The sequence below is a fragment of the Ascaphus truei genome, chromosome 5, assembly GCF_040206685.1.
Source record: "Ascaphus truei isolate aAscTru1 chromosome 5, aAscTru1.hap1, whole genome shotgun sequence".
Lineage (NCBI taxonomy): Eukaryota > Metazoa > Chordata > Amphibia > Anura > Ascaphidae > Ascaphus > Ascaphus truei.
Genome location: NC_134487.1, coordinates 209,384,315 through 209,410,532, shown reverse-complemented (window position 1 = coordinate 209,410,532; position 26,218 = coordinate 209,384,315). Strand labels below are relative to the sequence as shown.

The 26,218-nt window shown below is 46.6% G+C and overlaps 1 protein-coding gene across 3 annotated transcripts in view; it reads left to right on the top strand.

The window, feature by feature from the left end:
- Positions 1 to 26,218, top strand: part of SIL1 (SIL1 nucleotide exchange factor) — an 82,621-nt gene that overhangs the window by 12,313 nt on the left and 44,090 nt on the right. For 2 of the 3 annotated variants that reach the window (XM_075601626.1, XM_075601627.1), the window contains exons 2-3: positions 8,668 to 8,773; positions 13,752 to 13,881. In XM_075601626.1, coding sequence (XP_075457741.1) covers positions 8,672 to 8,773; positions 13,752 to 13,881 — 232 coding nt within the window. In that variant the 5' untranslated portion in view covers positions 8,668 to 8,671. Of the gene's footprint in view, positions 1 to 8,667; positions 8,774 to 13,751; positions 13,882 to 26,218 lie in introns of those variants that run through there. The other variant, XM_075601628.1, reaches the window with a different exon arrangement.

Genomic DNA, 26,218 nt, shown 5'->3' with positions numbered 1-26,218 from the left:
TATTTATATAGCGCCATTAGTGTACATAGCGCTTCACATTAGTACTACACGTGACAATCCTATAAATAACAAATAATACGAATAACAGATCATGGGAATAAGTGCTTCAGACATAAAAGTAAAATTTCGGAAGAGGAGTCCCTGCTCCGGGGAGCTTACAATCGAATTGGTGGGGAGAACGTACAGAGACAGTAGGAGGGCATTCAGGTAAGTGCGTCTGCAGGGGGCCAAGCTTTATGCATCGTGTATAGTATTGGCCACGGTGCTACTCATATGCTTCTTTTCGCAAGTGTGTCTTAAGGTGGGTCTTAAAGGTGGATAGAGAGGGTGCTAGTCAGGTTTTGAGGAGAAGGGCATTCCAGAGGTGCGGGGCAGAAAGTGAGAAAGGTTTAAGGCAGGAGAGGACTTTAGATACAAAGGGGGTAGAGAGGACATCCTTGAGCAGAACGCAAGAGTCCGGACGGTGCATAGCGAGAAATTGGGGCTGAGATGTAAGGAGGAGCAGAAGAGTGTAAAGCTTTAAAAGTGAGGAGGAGACTTGAGTGCGAGATGTGTGATTTGATAGGAAGCCAGGAGAGTGATTTCAGCAGGGGAGACGCTGAGACAGATTTCAGAAATAGTAGAGTGATTCTGACAGCAGCGTTTAGGATAGATTGTAGGGTAGACAGATGAGAGGCAGGAAGGCCGGACAGCAGGAGGTTACAGTAATCGAGGTGGGAGAGAATGATTGCCTGAGTCAAAGTTTTAGCAGAACAGAGGAAAGGGCGTATCTTTGTTATATTGCAGAGGAAAAAGCAACAGGTTTTAGATATGTTTTTAATGTGAAGGGCGAATGTGAGAGAAGAGTCGTGTGACCCAGAGGCAGCGTGCTTGGGCTACAGGGTGAATGACGGTACTTCCAACACTAATGTGGAAGGAGGTGGTAGGGCCAGGTTTGGGAGGAAGTATAAGGAGCTCTGTTTTTGCCATGTTAAGTTTCAGTCGGCGGATTTCCATCCAGGATGATATTCCAGAGAGACATTCAGAAACTTTGGTCTGTATAGCAGGTGTAAGGTCAGGGGTTGAAAGGTAAATTTGTGTGTCGTCAGCATAGAGGTGATATTTAAACCCAAAAGATGTGATTAGGTCACCTAGAGAGAGTGTGTAAAGAGAAAAGAGAAGGGGTCCCAGGACAGAGCCCTGGGGTATCTCCACAGAGAATTCGATTGAGGAGGAGGAGGTGTTAGCAAAAGAGACACTGAAAGTACGATGGGAGAGGTAAGAGGAGATCCAGGGTAGAGCTTTGTTCCGCATACCAGGAGTATGGAGAATGTGAAGGAGAAGAGGGTGGTCCACGGTGTCAAATGCTGCAGAAAGGTCGAGTAATATGAGCAGAGTGTAATGACCTCTGTCTTTGGCAGCATGGAGGTCATCAGTTATTTTAGCGAGGGCTGTTTCAGTCGAGTGAGCAGTGCGGAAGCCAGATTTTAAAGGGTCTAGAAGAGAATAGGTGTTGAGAAAATGGAGCAATCGAGAGAATACAAGACATTCATGGAGTTTGAAGACAAAAGGCAGGAGGGAGACCGGTCGATAGTTAGAAGGAGAGGTAGGGTCAAGCTTGCTGTTTTTGAGTAATGGTATAATGGTTGCATGCTTGAAGGAGGATGGAAAGGTACCAGAGAAGAGGGAAGAGTTAAAAATCTGTGTAAGCGTAGGAGCAAGAGGTTTTAGGAGATGGAAGGGAATGGGATCAAGAGGGCAGGTGATGGAGGGAGAAGAGGAGATCAGCAGTGACACATCCTCCTTCGAGACAGCGGAAAAAGAGTCAAAAAAGGCAGGAGGAGAGTTAGAAAGCGGTGTGGTGTGGGAGGAGGCAACAGATGGGATGTTCTGACGTATGGATTCCACCTTTTCCTTAAAGTCAGCAAAGTCCTGAGGTGAGATGGAGGAAGAAGAGGAGGCAGCCGAGGGTGGTCTGAGTAGAGAGTCAAAGACAGAAAAGAGTCGGCGTGGGTTAGACTTGTGCGTTTTGATTAGTGATTAGTAGGTTTGTTTAGCCTGAGAGAGGGCAGAGTTGAAACAGGACAGCATAAATTTGTAGTGAAGGAAGTCTGCGAGCGTATGAGATTTCCTCTAGAGGCATTCAGTGGAGCGAGTGGAGGAACGCAGCATACGCGTGTGGGAATTTAGCCAGGGTCTGGGGTTAGAAGGGCGAGGATGGCAGAGAGAAAGCGGGGCATGTAGATCAAGAGGGGAGGATAAGCCAGAGTTGTAGTTCCTGACCAGGTTGTCAGGGTCTGAAGCAGAACTGAGAGAGGAGAGAGAGGAGCGTAAAGTGGAATCAAAAGCTGATAGATTAATAGAGCGCAGGTTTCTGCAAAAATGAGGGCTAGATGGAGATTTAGGTAGAGAGGGGGCGATGGTCAGAGAGAGGAAATGGAGAAATCAGCGAGAGAAAAGTTTTTAGTGAAAACCAGGTCTAGGTAGTGGCCATCCTTGTGGGTGCTGGCTGCGTCCACTGTTGAAGGCCAAAAGAAGAGGTTAGGGAGAGAAAGCGAGAGGCCCAAGGAAGAGAGGGGTCATCAATGTGGCAGTTGAAGTCCCCAAGGAGAAGAACAGGGGAGTCTGAGGAGAGAAAGAAAGAGAGCCAGGATTCAAAGTGAGAGAGAAAGGCAGAATCGGGATGAGTAGAGGTAGGTGGGCGATAGATGATTGCCACGTGGACAGGGAGAGGAGAGTAGATAGTTTATCTATCTGCTATAGTGACTGACATACAGACAGTGACAGATATGCATGGGCACATATAATAAGTATCCAGCTATTTTTGTGCACAGTAGGGTTGAATTGGTCAGTTCTGGTACATATTGAGCTAGCTGTCATGTAGCATGTGCAGGGTGCCTCAAATAACTGAGTGTGGAGGGAGTCAGCAGTGACCATTGTGGGGGCTTGATTCATTTTTTTAAAGGACACAATATAAAATTGGTAGGCTCTGCTGAAAGGGTCTACCGTGTTGTGGCAGTAGGCTTCTTATATTTTGGCCAAAATATTGAACTATTATATAATTTGTCATATTGGATGTGCATATTTGTGTAGTAGCACTCCAGTTTGCATAAAATAGCCATTGTGCTGATTCCCTGCCCAATAAGTTGTGTGGCCCCCTGCACATGCTGCCCTGGTCTGACACTGAGCTGCAGCCTGCGCTCCCACTCACTGCCTTCCTTCCGACCCCTTGATTGGGCTTGGCAGTGAGCCGTGAGGAGATGTACGGGCCACTGCTCAAAGACAGCTGGACCACTAAGATGGTTGAATTATGTCACTCCGTCGTCCCTCCCTGTCGAGCTCTAACTCCTGTAATTTTTAGAGTATCCTGATAATTTCATTATTAAAAAAAAAGAAACCGTTTAAAATGTATTTATTTACATTTATTATTCATGGGTTTTAAATTAATTACAGTTTATAATAAAATATCTGAAACCCTTAAATGCTTTTAAAGTTTTTTTTTTTAATTCTTTTTATTTTATACCATAAATATTTATTGCAATATATATCTTTACCATGGTGAAATTTTTGTTATCGGCCAACCCTAAAATAACCTAGTGGTTAAATTAGCGTTGGCTTAGATAACGTGCAAACAGTGAAGAAAACTCAATAGAACAAGATTTATAAATGACTAGCTGAGAGACCCGGCGTTGCCCGGGAGTACAATTTCCCTCTCCCCCTGTCTGTTTCTCCACTCCCCCCTCTCTGTTTGTGTTCCCCCCCTGCGCAGCTCTGTTCCCCCCACCCCCTACAGTGTTCTACACACACACACACACACACACACACACACACACACACACACACACACACACACACACACACACACACACACACACACACACGGTCCCCCCACACACACACTGTGTCCCCCCTCCCCCCACACATGCACAAAGCTCCCTCCCCTGTATTCTTCCGTGAGGAGCGGCGGGTGGGAGTGAAGTGACCGGAGGGTGGGGGGTTGGTGGGGGCGAGGTGAGGACGGCGCCGCTCCTCGGCGGGTGGGAGTGAAGTGACTGGAGGGAGGGGCGTTGGTGGGGGAGAGGTGAGGCCGGCGCCGCTCCTCGGCGGGTGGGAGTGAAGTGACCAGAGGGAGGGGCGTTGGTGGGGGAGAGGTGAGGACGGCGCCGCTCCTCGGCGGGTGGGAGTGACCGGAGGGAGGGGGGTTGGTGGGGGAGAGGTGAGGACGGCGCCGCTCCTCGGCGGGTGGAAGTAATGTGGCTGGAGTGAGGGGGGTTGGTGGGGGAGAGGTGAGGCTGGCGCCGCTCCTCGGCGGGTGGGAGTGGAGTGACCAGAGGGAGGGTGGTTGGTGGGGGAGAGGTGAGGACGGCGCCGCTCCTCGGCGGGTGGGAGTGAAGTGACCGGAGGGTGGGGGAGAGGTGAGGACGGCGCTGCTCCTCGGCGGGTGGGAGTGAAGTGACCGGAGGGAGGTTGGTGGGGGAGAGGTGAGGACGTCGCCGCTCCTCGGCGGGTGGGAGTGAAGTGACCGGAGGGAGGGGGGTTGGTGGGGGAGAGGTGAGGACGGCGCCGCACCTCGGCGGGTGGGAGAGAAGTGACCGGAGGGAGGGGGGTTGGTGGGGGAGAGTTGAGGACGGCGCCGCTCCTCGGCAGGTGGGAGTGAAGTGACCGGAGGGTTGGTGGTGGGGAAGAGGTGAGGACGGCACCGAGGAGCGGTGGGAGTGAAGTGACCGGAGGGTGGGGGGTTGGTGGTGGGGGAGAGGTGAGGCCTGCGCGGTAGTGGCGTGACCGGAGGGTGGGGGGTTGGTGGTGGGGGAGAGGTGAGGCCTGCGCGGTTGTGGCGTGACCGGAGGGTGGGGGGTTGGTGGTGGGGGAGAGGTGAGGCCTGCGCGGTAGTGGCGTGACCAGAGGGTGGGGGGTTGGTGGTGGGGGAGAGGTGAGGCCTGCGCGGTAGTGGCGTGACCGGAGTGTGGGGGGTTGGTGGTGGGGGAGAGGTGAGGCCTGCACCGAGGAGCAGCGGGTGGGAGTGGGGGGTGAGGAGTGTGGGTTTGTCAAGTTGTTCTCCTTAGGTTCCAACTGCAAGTGAGATGGTCCTTGAAATGTGAGGGGTGGGGTGAGGGGGATGGGGGGGTTGTGGGGGGTGCGCCGTGGCCAATGACACAGGGCCAATCACACAGGGGGAAGACATACTGTTAGGAATGTGAGCACACAGCGCCTCAGGCGGAGCTCACGGCTCTCTCCTTACACTGCTCAGACCCTTCCACTACAACCACGCAAGCCCCCTTCAGCTTCATCACTTACCCCTCGGCATGGTGAGACGCTCCACGAGGTACTTCCTTACACCTGCTGTACAAACCAAAGTTTCTGAATGTCTCTCTGCTATATCATCCTGGATGGCCCTCCGACGCCTTAAACTCAACATGGCTAAAACAGAGCTCCTCATACTTCCTCCCAAACCTGGCCCTACTACCTCCTTCCACATTACTGTTGGAACTACAATCATTCACCCAGTAGCCCAAGCACGCTGCCTAGGGGTCACATTCGACTCCTCTCTCACATTCGCCCCTCACATTCAAAACATTTCTAAAACTTGTCGCTTTTTCCTCCGCAATGTAACAAAGATACGCCCTTTCCTCTGTTGCTCGACTGCTAAAACCCTGACTCAGGCAATCATTCTCTCCCATCTTGATTACTGTAACCTTCTGCTGTCCGGCCTTCCTGCCTCTCACCTGTCTCCCCTACAATCTATCCTAAATGCTGCTGCCAGAATCACGCTACTCTTTCCTAGATCTGTCTCAGCATCTCCCCTCATGAAATCCCTCTCCTGGCTTCCGATCAAATCCCGCATCTCACACTCCATTCTTCTCTTCACTTTTAAAGCTTTACACTCTTCTGCCCCTCCTTACATCTCAGCCCTAATTTCTCGTTATGCACCATCCAGACTCTTGCGTTCTTCTCAAGGATGTCTTCTTTCTACCCCCTTTGTATCTAAAGCCCTCTCCCGCCTTAAACCTTTTTCACTGACTGCCCCACACCTCTGGAATGCCCTTCCCCTCAGTACCCGACTAGCACCCTCTCTATCCACCTTTAAGACCCACCTTAAGACACACTTGCTTAAAGAAGCATATGAATAGCACTGTGGATATTGATACATAAAGCTTGGCCCCCTGCAGACGCACTTACCAGAATTCCCTCCTACTGTCTCTGTACGTTCTACCTACCAATTAGACTGTAAGCTACTTGGGGCAAGGACTCCTCTTCCGAAATGTTACTTTTATGTCTAAAGCACTTATTCCCATGATCTGTTATTTATATTATCTGTTATTTATTTGATAACCACATGTATTACTACAGTGAAGCGCTATGTACATTAATGGCGCTATATAAATAAAGACATACAATACAATACTTCCTCCACGCTCTGCGCCGCAGCCGTCTGCGCGGAATCGCCGCCCCGCGCGCACGTGCGCACCCCACGTTGCTTCCTCTCATGCGCACGTCGGACTTACAGTGCACACACAAAAGCCCTTGAACTTATCCCCACTCAGGCTCCGCCCCCAAACACCGCACGGTTACAATCTGGCTCTTGCTGAGTGTCACCTGAGCTCTAAGAACAGCATCCAATGCACTGAAGCTCCCTGGGCTCCTCCAGGCAGGCCCCACTCCTGGTTGGCTGTTCCAGCTTTATATACTCTCTCTGTTCTGTGCTTCCTCGCTCGTCATAGTTTTTGTATGGGTGTTTCACAGTGCTTGTTCTTTGATTCTCTCGGTTTTGACGCGGCTTGGCAGACTACTCCCCTTTGGCTCTCGACTACGGATTGTTCCTGTTTACGTACCTTCTGGCTCCCTTCGACCACGGTACTCATCTCGATCCTTCCATATGTCTCCTACCCCTGATCTCGGCAACGGCAACGACCATTCTTCTGGGAAAACGGTCCCGGCAAGTATTCACGCAATACACCCCATCTGGCCTGGCACCATCTAATACCACAACCCGGACACGTCCCTCGCTCTGTCGGTGTGTGTATTCATACCTGCCACCTCAGTTCTAGGGACAGGTCTGGTCTGCGGGCTACTCCGGTGTAACACATACACACACAAACATTATTTGAGACGTATAGATATAGATGATCTGCAGAAACACAAGGTAATCTAGGATATTGCTCTGGTTTTCAAGGATCTAGCCCCCATGGGGTTTGGATTTAAGACATCAGAAAGTTTTTTTTATTCTCAGAAGTGAGGTAGCGAGCAGAAAGTTGGTGGGCGACTACGGACTAAAATAGTGAATGTGGAACCAAGGACAGCCAGTCACCAAGATTGATATACCCCAAACTGTGACTCTAAAGGGTGCAACAAACACCACAGAATATACATAACAGCCTGCCAGCATTCTGCCTAATTCTTTTGCCAACACTCGAATTTGACACAAAAAACATTTTTGGCATATTTGCAAATTTACTGGAGCTTGAAAAAAAAAGTCAGTTTCTAAAAATCTAATTAAAAAATGTTCAAAATTAGCAAAAATGTAAACAAATTATAATTCACGAACAAAAACAGAAAAAATGATTCTGTGGCGAAAACCACGTTTGTCACTCTTACTAATGATGTAGTGGGAAATAAAATCCCACAATGTCGGACATCATTAGGGCGTCAAACACATAGTATGGCAGTCAGTCAGATTTCTTGCTTTACAACATGACCTCCCGAACACTTTAAGTGTTATGTTACCGCTACCGGCCTATATATGGGCCCGCACCCTCGCATATCCCCTCAGTCCATAGTGGGGAGAGAACTTACGTCTGTGTTTTCTTGGATCTTGCCTATTCATCATTTTATATTCATAATTTATTTTACTCGCCATTGTTTTAATCTGACCTTTGTAAGATCTTTCACTTTCTTTAATCTCCTCAAGTTCCCTCTTTTAACCTACAGGGGTAGAGGAACTCCATGTTTCTACATCTGTGGAAAAGAAGCAGTGGTAAAATCTCACAGCCGCAACGTTTCCCTTTCTCAAAGGGGAAGCTGTGGTGTGGTGTGGGATGGCGGGCCAGTTTAGTTATGACTCCTCAATTACCGTTCCACTACCGTGAATTTCCTCCACTGTAAAGTAACTGATATCGTATAAACTTTTGCTTAAGCTCTCATTCACCTTTTTCTTTATAGACAGTGTAATTCCTCAAAAGAAACTCTTATTGATTGTATTCATGTAACATGTTTACTCCTCTCTCTGTCCAGTTTTATTTATGTTTTTGCCCTTGCAAACCTGATATCTCACTGCCTTTTGTCTTCATTAACTAATTATACTATCTGTCCTCTTTAAGTTACATTCTTAGACTTTTTGTAAATAATTGTGCTTATACGGTGCAAAGTGCACATTTATTTAAACTCACCTATCGCTCGTTGAAATAATAAAGTTTCAAAGCAAATTTTAGAAAACACATGGCACTATTCTTAGTTTTAAGAGTGACATTATTGCCTTATTGATGACTAAAGTTATTCAAGGAAGTTGATAATGTTCATAAATTGACTACAATTTGATGTTTTGTTTGAGCTTAGTGGAATTGCTTTTTTAAATGATATCAACAAATTGTTCACTGAGGACTTTAGATCTGTGAAGTGCTCTCTTCAAAACTCATACAGTATGCTTTCCTTATGAGAACAATTCCTAATTTATTAATATTTTTTTTATTACAGTGTTATGGATCTTCATTCCTTCAGCCGTATTGCATTTAATGTGGAATTTGTCATCATTCTTCTATTATCATTGTGTTTCTATTCCTGCTTCAGTGACCTAAGTCCAGTAAGTATTGCCTTTAGATACCAGAAAACATGTGGTTTTATCCTAATGTCACAAAGGACCGTCAAATTAACAATATCTCCCCTCAATGCACCCCATATACCATCTGTCATGAACAGCACACAAGTGAGCACGTGACTTAGATATGCAACAAGGGTTAATACACACGGCTACTCCAGCCAACTCACCTGAAAGATACTTTCAGTGAGTTAATATTAACCACGTACTCAATTGCAATCATATCTACATGCTTCTACCACCCAATAATTATACAAATAAAAATATGGAATTAATATCTGCCAGGGTCTCGGGCCCCTGTTTATAACAGAAAAAATAATGCATTTTACACACACATCTGTTGTAGCAAAATGTGTCAGAAAATATAAATGCTCTCTCCAGAGCTTGCAATCAGTTCATTCAGAGCCCAAAGCATCACTTATTAAATGTTTTAATATATATTAAGTGCTTAGATTACAGAAAAAGGATTACAAGGACATACAATTGCAGTAAATACAGGACAGTTTCTTAAAATAACAGGATAAAACATAAACAGAAATCCCGTTAACATTACGTTACCATATATCAGGATTTCCTCCCAGAGAGGTCACTGGCGAAGAAATGAGAAATCACGCATTTGGTCCAAAAACATACTTCTTTTGAAAATCTGATTTTCATAACTTTGCTCAGACTTATATCCTATATTTCCCCATTTAAACAATATAAGCCCACCCCTGTTTTAAATCAACTGCGAGATTGACAGTTTTATGAAAGAGTAAAAAAAACTGCTACAAACAACATTTAAACCATGCCTCAGTATATAACCACACTCATAACTTCCTAATATTTAGACATTAATAAATTCAGACGCTAATGACGGAAGCAATGAGATGAAGTATTACCCTCGGAATACTAAATTTGGATTTCTGTCCCTCACCAGCTGCTGTACCTCACGTGTCTGGTCTTATTATATTGCAAAATAGAGCAAATGGTGCACACCAAAAAAAACGTTAAAAAATCTATTATACTAACATGACAATAATCCAGAGTGAATCCAAAGTAAAGAAGATTAATCGGAGCACTACCGGTTTTCTTTATGCAAAATGTATTGTTAGTATACAAATGCCCCGAGTGGCAAAAAGGGGAAACCTTGCTTCTAACACAGGACGGGGAGGGTGTCTAGATAATTAAAAATCCCTGAACACTAGCGCGAAGGGTGGTGCCCACTGGGGAAGGTGAAATATGGGAAGGTGAGACAGGAAAGTATCCCCTTGAGGTAGTGGCACACACCTAACAAATTAAAACTCGGTTTTATTAACGTAATTAAAATAAAGTGTACGGGATTTGGAACAAAACAAAACAAACACGTGAACATATAATAAAAATCGGAGTGTGATTACACAAGGGTGACTGATGATATTGCAAAAACACTTAGAGAGTATATAATTAAACTCTTCTACCACAACAGAATTCGTGTATGTGTGTTTAATTTTATCACAGTTGTCCTGTTTAAATGAACAGAGAGAGAGAATTCCCTGAATATCTTGAGACCCTATTATTGGTTGGGTTTCTCATGAAAATTGCATATCTCCCATAATATCTAAGTCTGCAAAATCTTAGGTAATTAACCAACTGTCTATGTTGAAGAGGTGTATATGACAACAACCTAAACCTTAAGTGGGTGGGTATAATAAACCCTCCACCACTGGGCATTGATTACTTAAATGCCCAGTTAGGTAATACTGGAGACTGCATAGCAGAGGAAAATGTCCTCTGTGGTGCTTTGACCAGTAATCAGCTATAATGAAGCTGATAGCAGAGTGCAGAGAGGATCTATCTAGGGTTGCAATGTATACACAGTCTGAGCGTTCTTGCTGTCCATGGCTACAGTCTCCGAAACGCTCAGACTAACAGGACTCCCTTGCCACTCCGAGTCAGCCGACGTCGCAGGCTTGCTGACGTCACACGTACCCAACGTACGTTTCACCAATAGGCTTCGTCATTATAGCTGATTACTGGTCAAAGCACCACAGAGGACACTAATACTGGACAGTCTCCAGTATTACCTAACTGGGCATTTAAGTAATCAATGCCCAGTGGTGGAGGGGTTATTATACCCACCCACTTAAGGTTTAGGTTGTTGTCATATACACCTCTTCAACCTAGACAGTTGGTTAATTACCTAAGATTTTGCAGACTTAGATATTATGGGAAATATGCAATTTTCATGAGAAACCCAACCAATAATAGGGTCTCAAGATATTCAGGGAATTCTCTCTCTCTGTTCATTTAAACAGGACAACTGTGATAAAATTAAACACACATACACGAATTCTGTTGTGGTAGAAGAGTTTAATTATATACTCTCTAAGTGTTTTTGCAATATCATCAGTCACCCTTGTGTAATCACACTCCGATTTTTATTATATGTTCACGTGTTTGTTTTGTTTTGTTCCAAATCCCGTACACTTTATTTTAATTACGTTAATAAAACCGAGTTTTAATTTGTTAGGTGTGTGCCACTACCTCAAGGGGATACTTTCCTGTCTCACCTTCCCGCAAAATGTATTGTGCCAAATAGAAACACAATATTTTGGCCTTTATGCCACTTTCACTTGATAAAGGCCAGCTAAAGGCCGAAACGTGTTTCTATTTGGCACAATAAATTTTGCATAAAGAAAACCCATAGTGCTCTAATTCATCTTCTTTACTTTGGTCTTATTATATGCCATTTCCCGCCACGAATACACACATGTAATTCTTAGCATGTACAGCAGATGAAGACACATGATATTCTCATTTTTAATAAAGTCCTTCAACGAAAACATACCCTGTGTGTTACCTCTCTCTGGAATGCACCAGTAATTATTCACGAATGTTGAGGCTTCTTTGAGGTTGACAGAATAGTATCTGGTTAGTACTTATGACCCTCTAAACCCCACATGTGCCACTTTTAGTGTGCTATCCAGGACAGGCCGCCCCCAATTAAGTTCTCTTTGAAGCCCGCACAGACCCAGAAAAGGTCTTCACCTGTCATAAACCCAATATATTGTATTTTTAAACCCACATTGTTGCACCATTAACCCTTGAAACACCAGATGGATTAAAATACATAATATCTCATGATATTAACATGACAAGTCCTATCAGGTAAATTAGGTTAACCTCTTGTGTGGTATTGTTGTTAGTAAAGCATTACTCTTTTGTATTGAAAGGATAGGTAGTTAATTGAGCATTAGTGAGTTTGTGTTGTATGGTTACACATTTGGTGCTTGAAGGCATTCCTTTGCAATACATTGGTAGCCCATCGGGCATCAAAGGGTTTATTTCCTGCAATATGTTACTGTAATTATTCTAACTTACGGTAGCCATGTAGTATATTTGCATGTGGATTTTTGGTATTAATAGAAGAAATTGCAATGGGACTTCCACAGATCTTCTCCATTATCACACAGCTACCATATATACAGTGGCGAGAGAAAGTTTGTGAACCTCTTAGGACTTTTACATATTTCAAACCTAAAATGTTATTAGATTTTAATCTAAGTCCTAATAATAGATAAAGATAACCTGATCAAACAAATGACACACAAACATGATACTTTTTCAACATTTATTTATCCACAAATTATTCAACATTCAATATCCATGTGTGAAAAGGTATGTGAACCTTTAGATTCAGTATATGGGGGCACTCCCTTGAGCGGCAATAACTTCAATTAAGCATTTCCTGTAACTGCTGGTCAGTCTCTCACATCGGTTTTGAGGAATTTTGGCCCATTCCTCTTTACAGAACTGCTTCAACTCATGACCCACTTTCGGTTTAGCTAACGGACGGATGGCCTGATATTCTCCTCTAGAATCTTCCTGAACAATGCAGAATTCATGGTTGTATCAATGATGAAAAGCAGTCCAGATCATGAGGCAGCAAAGCAGCCCCAAACCATTACACTCCCACCACCATGCATGATGGTTGAAATGAGGTTCTTCTGGTGGGACGCAATGTTTGAATTTCACCAAACATACAGTAACGTTTCTCATTGAGGCCAAAAAATTCTACCTTCGACTTGTCTGTCTAGAGAACATTGTTCCAGAAGTCTTGTGGACCATCTTGTGCTCTTTGGTGAACTTTAGTCGGCATGAATGTTCTTTTTAGAGAGCAGTGATTTCATGTAGGCTATCCTTCCACAATTCTTGTTCAGTCTTTTTCTGATAGTTGAGTCATGAACACTCACATTAGCCAAGGCAAGAGTGGCTTGAAGATCCTTGGATATTACTCTGGGGTTCTTTGTGACTTCCTGGATGATTTGCCGGTTTGTTCTTGGAGAGATTTTGGTAGGACGACCGGTCCTGGGTAGAGTGACTGTGGTGGTCTTGAACTTTCTCCATTTATAGACTGTCTGACAGTGGACTGGTGGAGCCCCAAATCCTTAGAAATTGTTTTGTAACCCTTTCTAGACTGATGAGCATCAATAACTGCTTTTCTGAAGTCCTCAGAGATTTCTTTTGACTGTGGCATGACATGTTTCCACACACCTGTACGATGAAGACCAAACTCACAAAGTTTCTGATCTTTATATAGGGTGGGGCCTCCCAAACTCACACTTGAAGATCTACCTAATTATTTAAACACCTGATTCTAATTATCCCCTTTAATTTAGCTGATAAAACCAGAGTTTCACTTACTTATTCCCATACCCTGCCTCTCAATTACTAACTTTTTCACATACCCTGCCTCTCAATTACTAATGGTTTGTCTAATTTATACATCATTTTGTTTAAAAAGACATGGAATTGGTTAATATAACCCCTATTGGATATTTAAGAATGACTGGTTTTGATTAAAAAAAGGTTGTCATGGAAAAACTATAGAATTTCCGTAATTATCATTGGGTTCACAACCTTTTTCTCACCACTGTATATAATTTTTTGTGAATACAGTGTTAAATATGCATTAACATTTGTATATCATTTCTGTTAAAAGGGATATGCTTTAACAGTTTTAGAAGATTTTGAAGATGACAATAATATAGAAGCAATAGTAGAAGATGTTCAGGACCCAGAGGATCAGGAAGTATTTTATCCCACTCATGAGTGGCAAGTTGTAAAACCAGGTAAGAAATATACTGTATTGTTAATTAGAAAGTTATTAGACATGATAAAGCTCTGGCACTAAAGTAGTTTCATTTCAGTCCTGTCCTTCAGAACAAAATAATATGATTTCAGCTTGGAAATATTTTTTCTTGACAATTTCAAACTTTTGTTTGCTGCATTGTGTGGAAAATATACCCTGTCCCTTCTTAATAGGCAGGCTGTCACTGTCTGAGCCAGTTCTTTGTTTCTAATGTACCTGAAGCTGAAGTGCCAATTTCACAGATGCATTGAATTAATTAACAAAGCTGCTAGCCCTCCAGTATATTAGAGCTGAGGCAGAGCGCTCAGGAACACTGCAGGATATGTACTGCATTTGGGTGCAGAACCTGTTACTTTGCTCTACTGCCTGTTGTTATGCTGACATGCTATAAGGCTAATAATCTGGCTGTTCTACTATTACTCTGTAACTCCTGAACTACGAGTAATAGACTGTGGCGCTAACCATCAGAATACATTGTTCTAAAGACCAGAGACTGCCTTTGTAATCATATGTCTGTACTTGTAATCATATGTCTGTACTATGGACTATTGTTTTACCTGATGTCAAGCCATTGATTACTGTCATTAGTGACCAGAAATTAACAAGGGGATCAAGGCACCAGACAGGACAAAGCAGTTCAATAAAGAGTATTCATTCCAGCCGGAGCCAGCCACCACAGCACAAAATCAAACAAAGCTTACACTCTCCAAAACAGAGAATACGGGGCGAATACTAGCTACCTATGTGCCAGGTGCCACTTCCAAGGCTTACCTGGGTTTTGCTTCCACTCCTGTGGAATAGAGACTGTCCAGACCTCACTGGTGCAATTCAAAATCTCTGCTCAAATAGGCTCCCAGGCTCATTTTCAGGTGTCTCTGGCACAGCTTCCTAGCACACCACTAAGGTCACCTCCACGTCAGGATCAGAATGATCTCTGGAAATGAGATCAACAGTTCTTTACATAGATCTTGGCCTCCATCTGAAACTATGGAGTTGGGCTGCCAATCGATCAGAGCATGGATGCTACGTGGTACAATCACAGATCGAGCTACATAGGCCAATCATGACTGTGAAATTCAAACTAACTAACCAGTGAGACCTGAGTCAGTTGCTGTAATGCTTGCACTGCCCACGAGCAAGACAGGATCCCGACTGAGGTGGGGAAGTAGGAAACCACGCACCCACAGCAGCGGAAGCATGCACGGCAGGCGGATTGTCAAACGTAGCCGGATCTGGGTTGGAGAGAGTGGGATAGTCGATACTTGTCAAGGTCTTGGAATGGAGAGTTCAGAATAGTCAAGTCCCTATAGCCGTGGTCTGGGTTGGAGATATCCGTAGAGTCGAGGGTAAGCCAGGGTCAGTATCCAGAGGGGTTCCAAAGTCACGAAAGGTACACGAAAGGTTCACTGCAAGAGAACACAGGACAGGGAGCAAGGCACAACGGACGCAGGAGCTCAAGGCTACAACAAGTTATGCTCAGCGATGTGTGAAAGGAACTGCAGTGTATTTAACAGGAACCAGTAGCAAAGGAGGCGGAGTGGTGGCGCGGCCTCCGCGGAGGCAAGGATTGGCTGCAGGAGGCAAGTGGGCTAAACGAGTACTTGCCACGCAGCTGGTGAGTGGTGCACGTTGTCATGTGTGCGCACCGCACGTGAGAGAAGCGTGGTGCGTCCGAGGGTGCGGAGCTAAGCTCCGTGGCACACTAGAACAGCTGCTCGTGCTCTGTAAGCAGAGCGGGGGTGCGCGCACGTGCTGGTGCCAGAGCAGAGGTCTGAGATAAGACAGGTAAGGAGGGAACACGTCGCAAAGGACGTGTTCCCCGATTCCTTACAGTTCACCCCCCACTTTTTAGGATCTGCCTCAGGACGATTCCCATAAGGCTTGTGCAGGAACCTGGCGTGGAATCGCTTCAACAAGCCGGGAGCATGGATCTGACGAAGAGGTATCCATGAGCGTTCTTTTGGTCCATAGCCCAGAGCGTCACTGCAGGGGCTCGGGGACCGCGCGGCCGCGCGAGACCTGCGGGGCATGCGCTGAGGCAGTGGGTTAGTGAGCGAGGTAGACGGAGCGGGACAGGAGTGGGAAAGGTTAGAGGGATTGGAAGGAGATGGGACAGAGGGAGAGAAAGAAGGGGAAGGAATCCCCTGAATCGTCACAGGTAGACAATTACAAAAATGTTGAGGACATCCCGAAAAATATAATTCACGAATTCTTGAAGGACAGCTGGGGCATTACAGAGCCAGAAAGGCATGACCACATATTTGTAATGGCAGTCTCTCGTATTGAAGGACGTTTTCCATTCGTCCCCTTGTCGGATGCGTATGAGATTGTAGGCCCCACGAAGATAGTTTAGAAACAATGGAAGAACCTTGTAGCCGATCAAACAATTCTGAGATGAGTGGCAAGGGATAACGATTCTTCAGGGTTATTTTGTTAAGACCCCTATTGTCTATGCATGGACGGAGTGAACCATCTTTCTTCTTAACAAAAAAGAACCCAGCCCCGGCTGGAGATGAAGAAGCTCTAATGAACCCTCTCTTTAAGTTCTCCTGGATATATTTGGACATAGTCTTAGTCTCAGGAAGGGACAAAGGCTAGGATCTGCCTTTAGGAAGGATGGCACCAGGCAGAAGCTCTATGGGGCAATCATAAGGGTGGTGCGGAGGTAAAGTTTCAGAGCGGACTTTATCAAAAACATAAATAAACTCTGCATATACTTCAGGAAGTATAGGTTTCTACGTGTAAGGAATCCGCTCCGCAGTTTACTGGTTGCCTTACCTTGCAGAGTGGGGCAGTCCTGGAGCACCTCTCCTGATGTTTGCTGCAGCCTGGATTCACTCACCAAAGCAATACACACTCCCTCTGGTATCTATTGCAGCTGTGCAGCCTATCACTGCAACCTAGACTTGCATTCACTCATTGGAGCAGTACCTTCACACCCCCCTCCGGGGATTGGCCCGCTGGCCTTTAAGTACTGTCTTCCCACAATGCTCCCTGCCGAGCATAGTCCTTACTGGATGTCACCATCGTTCTGCCACAAGCCCTCGCTTGTTCTCCTATGCTGATACCAGGTTCCGCCCTGCGTCCTTCAGCTTCCTTCAAGCCGCTTGTTCTCCTATGCTGATACCAGGTTCCGCCCTGCGTCCTTCAGCTCCCTTCAAGCCCGCTTGTTCTCCTATGCTGATACGGAGGTTCCGCCCTGCGTCCTTCAGCTTCCTTCAAGCTCCCGCTTGTTCTTCTGTGCTGAAGCGGAGGTTCCGTCCTGCGTCCTTCAGCTTCCTGTTCTCCTGTGCTGAAGCAGAGGTTTCGTCCCTGCGTCCTTCAGCCTCCTGGATTCCTGCACTGAAGCGGAGGTTTCGCCCTGCGTCCTTCAGTCTCCTGGATTCCTGCACTGAAGCGGAGGTTTCCCTGTGTATCTACAGCTTCCTGGTTCCTGGGTCCTACTCTTTCCCTAATCTAGAGAGGCCATGTCCTGGTTCCTGCGCTGCTACAGAGGATTCCCTAGCCCGCTCAGGACTCTTGCGCTGTAGCACTGGTTTAACCGTGCAGCTAGGCGGTGTGTAAATCTGGTCTGTCTTCCACCTCCTGAGACCAGTACCATGGGCCATGGTCGCCGCACGCGCAGAGGCCAACCCCGCGCTCCTAAGCTGAAGCGGGGCTCTCCTGACTACATGTTGCCGAACTATTGCTTGAACAATGTTTATCCTGATGTCTCCTGTCCTGACCCTGGCTTGTACAACGACGACGCTGTCTTCTCCTATCCTGATCCTGCGATATATGACAACGAACTGCGCAATCCGGATCAGCCTGCGCGGTCTAAGGTCGGTGCTTTTACAACCCCACCTCAGCCTCGCGGTCCGACCCAGGTTTGTGGCGAGCACAACCGTGACAGTATGCTCGGCCTCACAAACTCGGACCCCGCTGAGGTGCGGGTTGGTAATTTTTTCCTAAAAACCTGTCCCGGTCTGTAGACCAGTCCCAGTTTGAGAATGATTATTTGTGCGATATAATACCCCTGATGGAAGATCCGTTTATGTCGGAGGGCTTAACTCCCTTGCAAAAGAAATGCCATAATGATCTGGTTTGTAAGGCTTACTGCCTCAGAGACTTAAAACAGTATCTGGTCAGTGTTCTGGCCAGTGAAAACAGTGTTTTCTCCCCTGATTCCCCTTTAACTGGGGATAAGGTAAGTCCTGTGGAACTGGTCAACGCCTGTAGTACACTCAATGCCCTGGCTTTATCATTGGACATTCCTTTAGTACTCCCGGACCCTTCCGTCATGGTGGCTCTCGCTCACGACACGCTGCATGTACTTTCCGTGGTATTGGATGATTGCTTATTAAAACAGGATCGCCCCCTGGCCGCTAACGCCGTCCACTGGCGGTTTTCCTCTGCTGCCAGTCCTGTCGCTAAACCGGGGGACATATCTCCCTCTCCGGGAGATGACCAAACGAACCCATTAGCAATATCTCCTAACGTAGTAACTGCCACAGTCCCTAGCTCTGATTGTATGCCCGGGTTCCCTGACACTAATGATATGTCTACGTTAACCCCTGCCGATCAGTCCTGTGAGGTTCCCCTGGAGAGTACATATGTTTCACTAACTAACACTAAGGTTCTAGTATCAGAGAATAAGTCCCTTAGTCCCCCTATTTCTAGCTCTGAATCCCTCTCTTTAGGTCTTGAGGGTTTTCCAGCTTTAACCTCTGCTAGGCAGTCCTGTGCGCTTTCCCCGTCAGAGAGAGAATCCCTAAGTTCTGTTCCCAGGGTCATTTCTGTATTAACCCCTGTGGAGCAGCTCTCTGAGTCTCCTTTGATAATTCCCTGTTCTCTGCCAGCCATGGTTACGCCCCTAGCTCCAGAGGAGAGATTCCTGGTCTCTCCTAATACAGAGAGAAGATTGCCTATGTTCTACTCTCAGGCATTGTCTGCATTAACCCCTGTAAATTCTTGCTGCCTCCAAGTTAATGCCTTCGTTTTAGCCTCAGAATGAATCCACAAGTCAGACAGCAGTGGTTGCGTTGAGGGATTCCCATAACCGTACGGAGTCCTCAGATATTTTTTGCTATAAATCCCCTGCTTCAGCTCAAGTTTCTGCAGTTTCGCCTCCGGAGACTTCGGCTAAAGTTCTGGTTCCTGATAAATGTAGTCAGGAGTCAGGTTTTTCCCTAAGCTTGGTCGCAGAGTTCCTTCTCCCGGGTATTTCACTGAACCAGCCTGTCGCCCACATAGCGGTGATTCCTGCTTCAGCGCATAGTTCCCACATTATGGAGTCTGCAGTAATTTCTGGTTTCCCAGACATTCCTTACCAAATACCTACTTCAGAGACCAGTACACTTATGATTAACCCCCGTGTACTGTCTGAGTTCTTCTCCTCTTTAAGCTTAGGGTTAAAAGCATACAGTAGTCTGTATGTCCCTCCTGGGGTTCATATTGTGTTCCCAGGAATGTTTGCTGACGCACGGTTTTCTCCCAAAAGTGACGCTTTTTCATATAGATTAGTAAAAAGCCTGCACACTGTTTCCCTTTTCGCTGAATTGTGTCTTACTAGTTTTGAGACTCTGAGAGGTAATGAGTCTCCTTCTGATTCTGAAGCTCTTCCTACAATGATTATCCTGACTGGGGGTCCTCCTGATTTCTCTGTCCAGGCTAATTCCCCAGAGATCAGCATATCTGTGGTCACTCCCTTAGTACTGTCTGAGGTCACCATGCCTATATTCCAAGTCCTGGGGTTTAAATCTAAGCTATTTAGCTGTCCTGCCTTTGCTGAAACCCAGTTCCTCAGTACTGTGTCTAAATATGCCCCAGCAAACATGGGGTTACTCTGGGAAGAAATTAAAGCTCCTGTCTTAAAGGGTATTTTTTCTCACATGTCCAGCAAATCTAGAACCTCAGTAATTGTTTCTAAGTCACTTATCAATACATCTGATTTTTTCTCTAATCAAACCCAGACACCCTCACTATCGGTTAGGAGTCCTGTGATCAGAGATTTTGCACTAGAAAACACACCTATTCATGTTTTTGTCAGGTTAGGTACCCCTGTGGTTAGGGCCATTGCAGTTTCGGAAAAGACTCCTTGTACTCCTAAGGTGCCTGTCATTAAGAGTTTTCATAGTTCATACTTGCTGCTTGTTGATTCTCAGGTCCCTGTCACTGAGGTACAGACTTCAGCTTCTGATGTTAGCTTCCCTCCCGCCACTACCCTGGCTCTGCCTTTTTCTCAAGATACTGATATGAAAATCCCAAGGTCTATTCCTGATTCACTGACAATACTATCTTCCAATGAAGATTTCCCAGTATTGGAGAGCTCTACTGTTGTTTGCTTCTCTGCTCCTGCCAAACCATGGTTTTGTCCCTCGGAATTTTCGTTTGCCCCTGTTATTTCCTCTCAGTTGGAAATACTCTGTACGTATCCCAAGATTTCGGTCCCTATGCCTGGTTTACTGCTTGCCTTGTCACCTTCCATACCAATACCGGGAGATGCTTCCAACCAGCCTATACCCTTACTAACCATAACCTGGGAGCCTTCTAGAGGAAAAATTCCTTGCAAATTCCAACATGCAGTGGTCAGCCAAGACTTTTTCTGTTACAAAGTTCCTCCTGGTGTATTCGATCAACTATCAGGGCCGCTGATCCTAGATTCCGGTTCATTTATTAAAGACTGGGCTTCCTGTAGGGGTTCTTCTGCCGTTTCTGTTCTGGAACCCTCTGGTTCTTCACAGCCCTGGATTTCCAAGTCATTTTGCGGGGCGAGCCATGTACCAAGGATGTTTCTTCTACCACTCTCATTTCCTAGAACTGTACTCACCAAGGAACTGCTCGTTTGCGGATTCCCTTTTCACCTAAACAACTTTAGGAACAACTCGATGTCTCCGAGACCCATGGATGGTCCTGTCTGGCCGCAGTTTTCACCGTGGGGTGGGGGTACACTAAGGAGTAACCACGAGTCTCTGGACCACGACTCTACCCCCAATCCTAGACGGTTCAGCAACAATTCCCGGTCCCCCAACTCTATGTGTGCTCATGTTCGCCCGGAGGTCTCGCGTGAAGGGGGGGGTACTGTAAGGAATCCGCTCCGCAGTTTACTGGTTGCCTTACCTTGCAGACATGTGCAGTCCTGGAGCACCTCTCCTGATGTTTGCTGCAGCCTGGATTCACTCACCAAAGCAATACACACTCCCTCTGGTATCTATTGCAGCTGTGCAGCGTATCACTGCAACCTAGACTTGCATTCACTCATTGGAGCAGTACCTTCACACCCCCCTCCGGGGATTGGCCCGCTGGCCTTTAAGTGCTGTCTTCCCACAATGCTACCTGCCGAGCATAGTCCTTACTGGATGTCACCATCGTTCTGCCACAAGCCCTCGCTTGTTCTCCTATGCTGATACCAGGTTCCACCCTGCGTCCTTCAGCTTCCTTCAAGCCGCTTGTTCTCCTATGCTGATACCAGGTTCCGCCCTGCGTCCTTCAGCTCCCTTCAAGCCCGCTTGTTCTCCTATGCTGATACGGAGGTTCTGCCCTGCGTCCTTCAGCTTCCTTCAAGCTCCCGCTTGTTCTTCTGTGCTGAAGCGGAGGTTCCGTCCTGCGTCCTTCAGCTTCCTGTTCTCCTGTGCTGAAGCAGAGGTTTCGTCCCTGCGTCCTTCAGCCTCCTGGATTCCTGCACTGAAGCGGAGGTTTCACCCTGCGTCCTTCAGTCTCCTGGATTCCTGCACTGAAGCAGAGGTTTCCCTGTGTATCTACAGCTTCCTGGTTCCTGGGTCCTACTCTTTCCCTAATCTAGAGAGGCCGTGTCCTGGTTCCTGCGCTGCTACAGAGGATTCCCTAGCCCGCTCAGGACTCTTGCGCTGTAGCACTGGTTTAACCGTGCAGCTAGGCGGTGTGTAAATCTGGTCTGTCTTCCACCTCCTGAGACCAGTACCATGGGCCATGGTCGCCGCACGCGCAGAGGCCAACCCCGCGCTCCTAAGCTGAAGCGGGGCTCTCCTGACTACATGTTGCCGAACTATTGCTTGAACAATGTTTATCCTGATGTCTCCTGTCCTGACCCTGGCTTGTACAATGACGACGCTGTCTTCTCCTATCCTGATCCTGCGATATATGACAACGAACTGCGCAATCCGGATCAGCCTGCGCGGTCTAAGGTCGGTGCTTTTACAACCCCACCTCAGCCTCGCGGTCCGACCCAGGTTTATGGCGAGCACAACCGTGACACTACGCCAGCGATAAGTTGTACCGAGGAGTCAGGAGCAAACTCCGAGGCAACACCCCATTGTATAGGTCTCTTGTCTGTCCAGTGTATAAGCGGATTGTGTTGTTAAAGCCAAGGAAGGCCTAGAATTACATGTACAGAGGGTGAATGAATAACATCCAGTGATATTTTTTCCTTGTGACCGTCCCTAGTGCAGAGAGAGTAAGAGTAGGAGTCTCCAATGAAATGAAGGCTGGCTGGAGAGGACGTCCTTCGATAGCCTCTAGACCCACCGGTATTGATTTCTTGATCAGAGGAATTTTATGTTTGATAGCGAAATCTTGATCCACAAAATTTCACCCGGAGTCGATTAAGGCAGGAACTAGGAAGCCAGGACCCTCAAGGAAGATAGACAGCATGACCCTGTTAGGTAGACCTCTCTTACTAGGAGGGGAAGAGGAAATGGTACCCAATGAGACCCCCTTATACCTCATTGGGTGTTGGCGTTTCCTGGCTTCGTGGGACAGTGAAGCACCAGGTGACCCGGCAGTCCGCAGTGAAGACATAATCCTCCAGTTCTTTGACGTTTCTCTGAAGGGGAGAGCTGGTGACTTCCTAACTGCATTGGTTCTGGAGCCTCAAGAGCTGGGAAAGTAGAAGGAGACAGACTGGTAACAAGAGCAGTTGGTGTGAGAGAACGTGAGTGATGGCGTTCATGCCTCCTTTCTTGAAGGCGTTGATCCACACTAATACAAATGGCAATAAGATCCTTGAGCACCGTAGGTCTTTCTTGAGCAGCTAATTCATTCTTTAATGTCTCTGAGAGACCTTGCCAGAAAGCTGCAGATAACGCCTCATCGTTCCAGCCCGTCTCTGCCGCGATGGTCCGAAATTCCAAGGCGTATTTTGCAACCGGTCTGTGACCCTGAGAAATGTGAAATAAAAAAGAAGCAGCGGTCATCTTACGGCCAGGGGTATCAAAAACTTGCTTAAATTCTTTCTTGAAGCATGGGAAGTCTTGGGTAAGCTCCGGTCTCTGCTCCCAGATCCATGCCAATGCGTCTCCGGTTAATAAAGCAATAATATACACCACTTTAGATCTGTCAGAAGAGAAGCTGCAAGGGGTTAACTCGAACTGTATGTCACATTGATTGAGGAAACCTCGGCATCCATGGGGATCTCCCACATATCGATTGTTGTGTGGGGAGACGTGGGGAGAGGGAGTGAGAAGCTTCAGGGGAAGAAACAGACAAGTAGCAGGTCTGATAATTCTGGATTGTGATTGGTTAAGAGAAACTGTGGCCAGATTTTGAGTTAGGGAAGCAATCTGATTATCCAGGTATTGGAAATGCTCAGAAATCAAAGACAGGGCTTGGCCAACCTCAGGGGTGTCCATGTTCGTTGGCTGAGCATACTGTAATGCTTGCGCTGCCCACGAGCAAGACAGGACCCCAGTACTGAGGTGGGGAAGTAGGAAACCACATACCCACAGCAGTGGAAGAGTGCCTGGCTGGCGGATTGTCATACGTAGCCGGTCTGGGTTTGAGAGAGTGGGTTAGTCGATACTTGCCAAGGTCTTGGAATGGAGAGTTTAGAATAGTCAAGTCCGTTATCCGTGGTCTGGGGTTGGAGAGGTCAGAATCGTGGAAGTCTGTATAGCCGTGGTCTGAGGTTGGAGAGGTTAGAATCGTGGTGGTCCGTATAGCTGTGGTCTAGGTTTGAGATATCCGCAGAGTCGAGGGTAAGCCGGGGTCAGTATCCAGAGAGGTTCCAATGTCAAGCCAGGTCGGTACACGAAAGGTTAACTGCAGGAGAACACAGGACAGGGAGCAAGGCACAATGGACGCAGGAACTCAAGGCTATAACAAGTTATGTCACTCCTTGAGAAAGCGCCACAGTGGGCATGAAACGCGTGGGAGAGTAGTTTGCACTGTTTGTTTCTTGGTTTTTTATGTAGTTCAATAAATTAGTTTTTAATCCTCCATTGCTGGTGAGTTCCCTACCTTTTTTCCTGGAGCAGCTGTTTTTCTTGATCCATTTTCTTCTACTGCCGTCTGTGAGGATCTCATTATACCACCGGAAGCCATACGGGAGACGCACACTTTCTGGCAGCGTCACGGGGAAGCAGCTGAGAAGGGACACAGGACGGTGTTTAATCATGAGTGAGGCTACTCCACACCGGGCTCGCCGGGGCTATGTGGACTTCGTGATTTCATTTCACTATTTACAGTCCCCGTGTTGTTCCCCTCCTGTCCTCCCTAATGAATTGGTTATACCACAACTGCACTGCGATATTTTACCCCATCATCCGGTTTCAGCTCCATACACGGTTTCAACAGTGCCACTGTGCATTTGCAGCCGGACCACCTAGAGCTTGTACGCGGTTTCGTTTTTGTTTACAACAAGTTATGCTCAGCGATGTGTGAAAGGAACTACAGGGTATTTAACAGGAACCAGTTGCAAAGGAGGCGGAGCGGAGGCGCGGCCTCCGCGGAGGCAAGGAGTGGCTGCAGGAAACAAGTGGGCTAAACAAGTACTTGCCACACAGATGGGGAGCGGTGCACGTCGTCACTTTTGTGTGCCGCGTGTGAGAGAAGCGCGGTGCGTCCGAGGGAGCGGAGCTAAGCTCCGTGGCACACTAGGAGAGCTACGTGTGCTCTGTAAGCCGAGCAGGGGTGTGCGCACGCGCTGGTGCCAGAGCGGAGGTCTGAGATAATACAGGTAAGGAGGGAACATGTTGCAAAGGACGTGTTCCCCGATTCATTACAGTTGTGGCTTGCACTCAGACCTCCGGTTCCAGTTTCAGAAGAAAAAGGGCTTCACTGTCTGGATGTGTAAACCACACAGAGAAGTATAGAGTATCAGTTAAATTATTTATCCTTTTCTTTTGGAAAAGTCGAGGTTATGCTGCCTCAGTGCCTTCTATACCAAGATTGATTTAAGCTTTGTTCTAATGAAGCTTACATGGCAAAACAATTTGAGTGTCCATTAAAATAGTTAGCAGGACTGCTTGAGGACATCCCCAAAAAAAGAGAAAATGTCCTTAGTGTTATTTTTCTTTCTCTAGAGTCCCTCTATGAGTGTACAATCCTGTCCTGTAGAGAAATAAAGGGAAATAAAAATAATGATTTGTTTGGATACCTATTCAGCTTGACTAGAAGTAAAATTTACGGTTTCGGGGTCTCAAGATCTTTTTAAGCCTAAAGGATGGTCTTACCCCAAAGTAGGAGTGACTAACTTCCCTTTGTGTGCACTGTCATGGAAGGACTCAGAGAAAGCAAAAAAAGGATAGACTAAGGCTTATTAGAGTTAATTCCTAGTACCTTCCATCAAGCTGGCTTTTCCGGTTGCAAAATATTTGGTCTATTATACCATGTCAAAATAGAACTCTTGCCCCAGACTTCTATAGTTAAGGGAATGCCTAAGGCTGCGATTATACTGGCGGCATGCGCCGCCAGAACAAATAAATGTATTTCAATGAAGGCGCACATAGTGCGCGCGACCGCTGAAGCGCTACGGAGCGGCAGATAACAGGTGACAAATTAAATTGTTTTTGGAGCGCGACGGACGCGTCACGTAAGCGGTTCAGCCATTGAAGGCGAACCGCTCATGTGACATCACGGCCACGCCTCCATGTCGCCTTCCGATGCCTCCAGCCCGCAGTGCATGTTTCGCACGCATGACGTCGGGCGCACCGCCAGTATAATTGCGGCCTAAGAGACTTGTCTGTGCTGCTAATTGAGAAACACAGACTCTGCTACATTCTGCTACCTGGCAGTAACATCAAATTATATCCCTGAGGCAAAGTAACAATTGTGCAACAGTGAGGATCTCATTGTGGCAAGAGAATCAAACAGATCTCTCTTCTGTTGCTCATCTCTTTTACCCTGCTCCCAACATTTTCCAAACTCGCTTCACTGTACTATACTGTGGGTATATAGGAAGGGTTGAAAAGAAAGGGAAGGGGGTTATTTTAAAGACTCCTAGGGTTGAATCAGTGTCTGTAAAGTGCTAGTATTAGCCACCATAAGGATTGCTAACAGGGACTGCATAAGGCTACGGCCCCTCTCCCTCAGTCAGCGCGCCCGCACTGCATGCAGGCAGCGCGCTGAGAGGCACAGACCGCTAT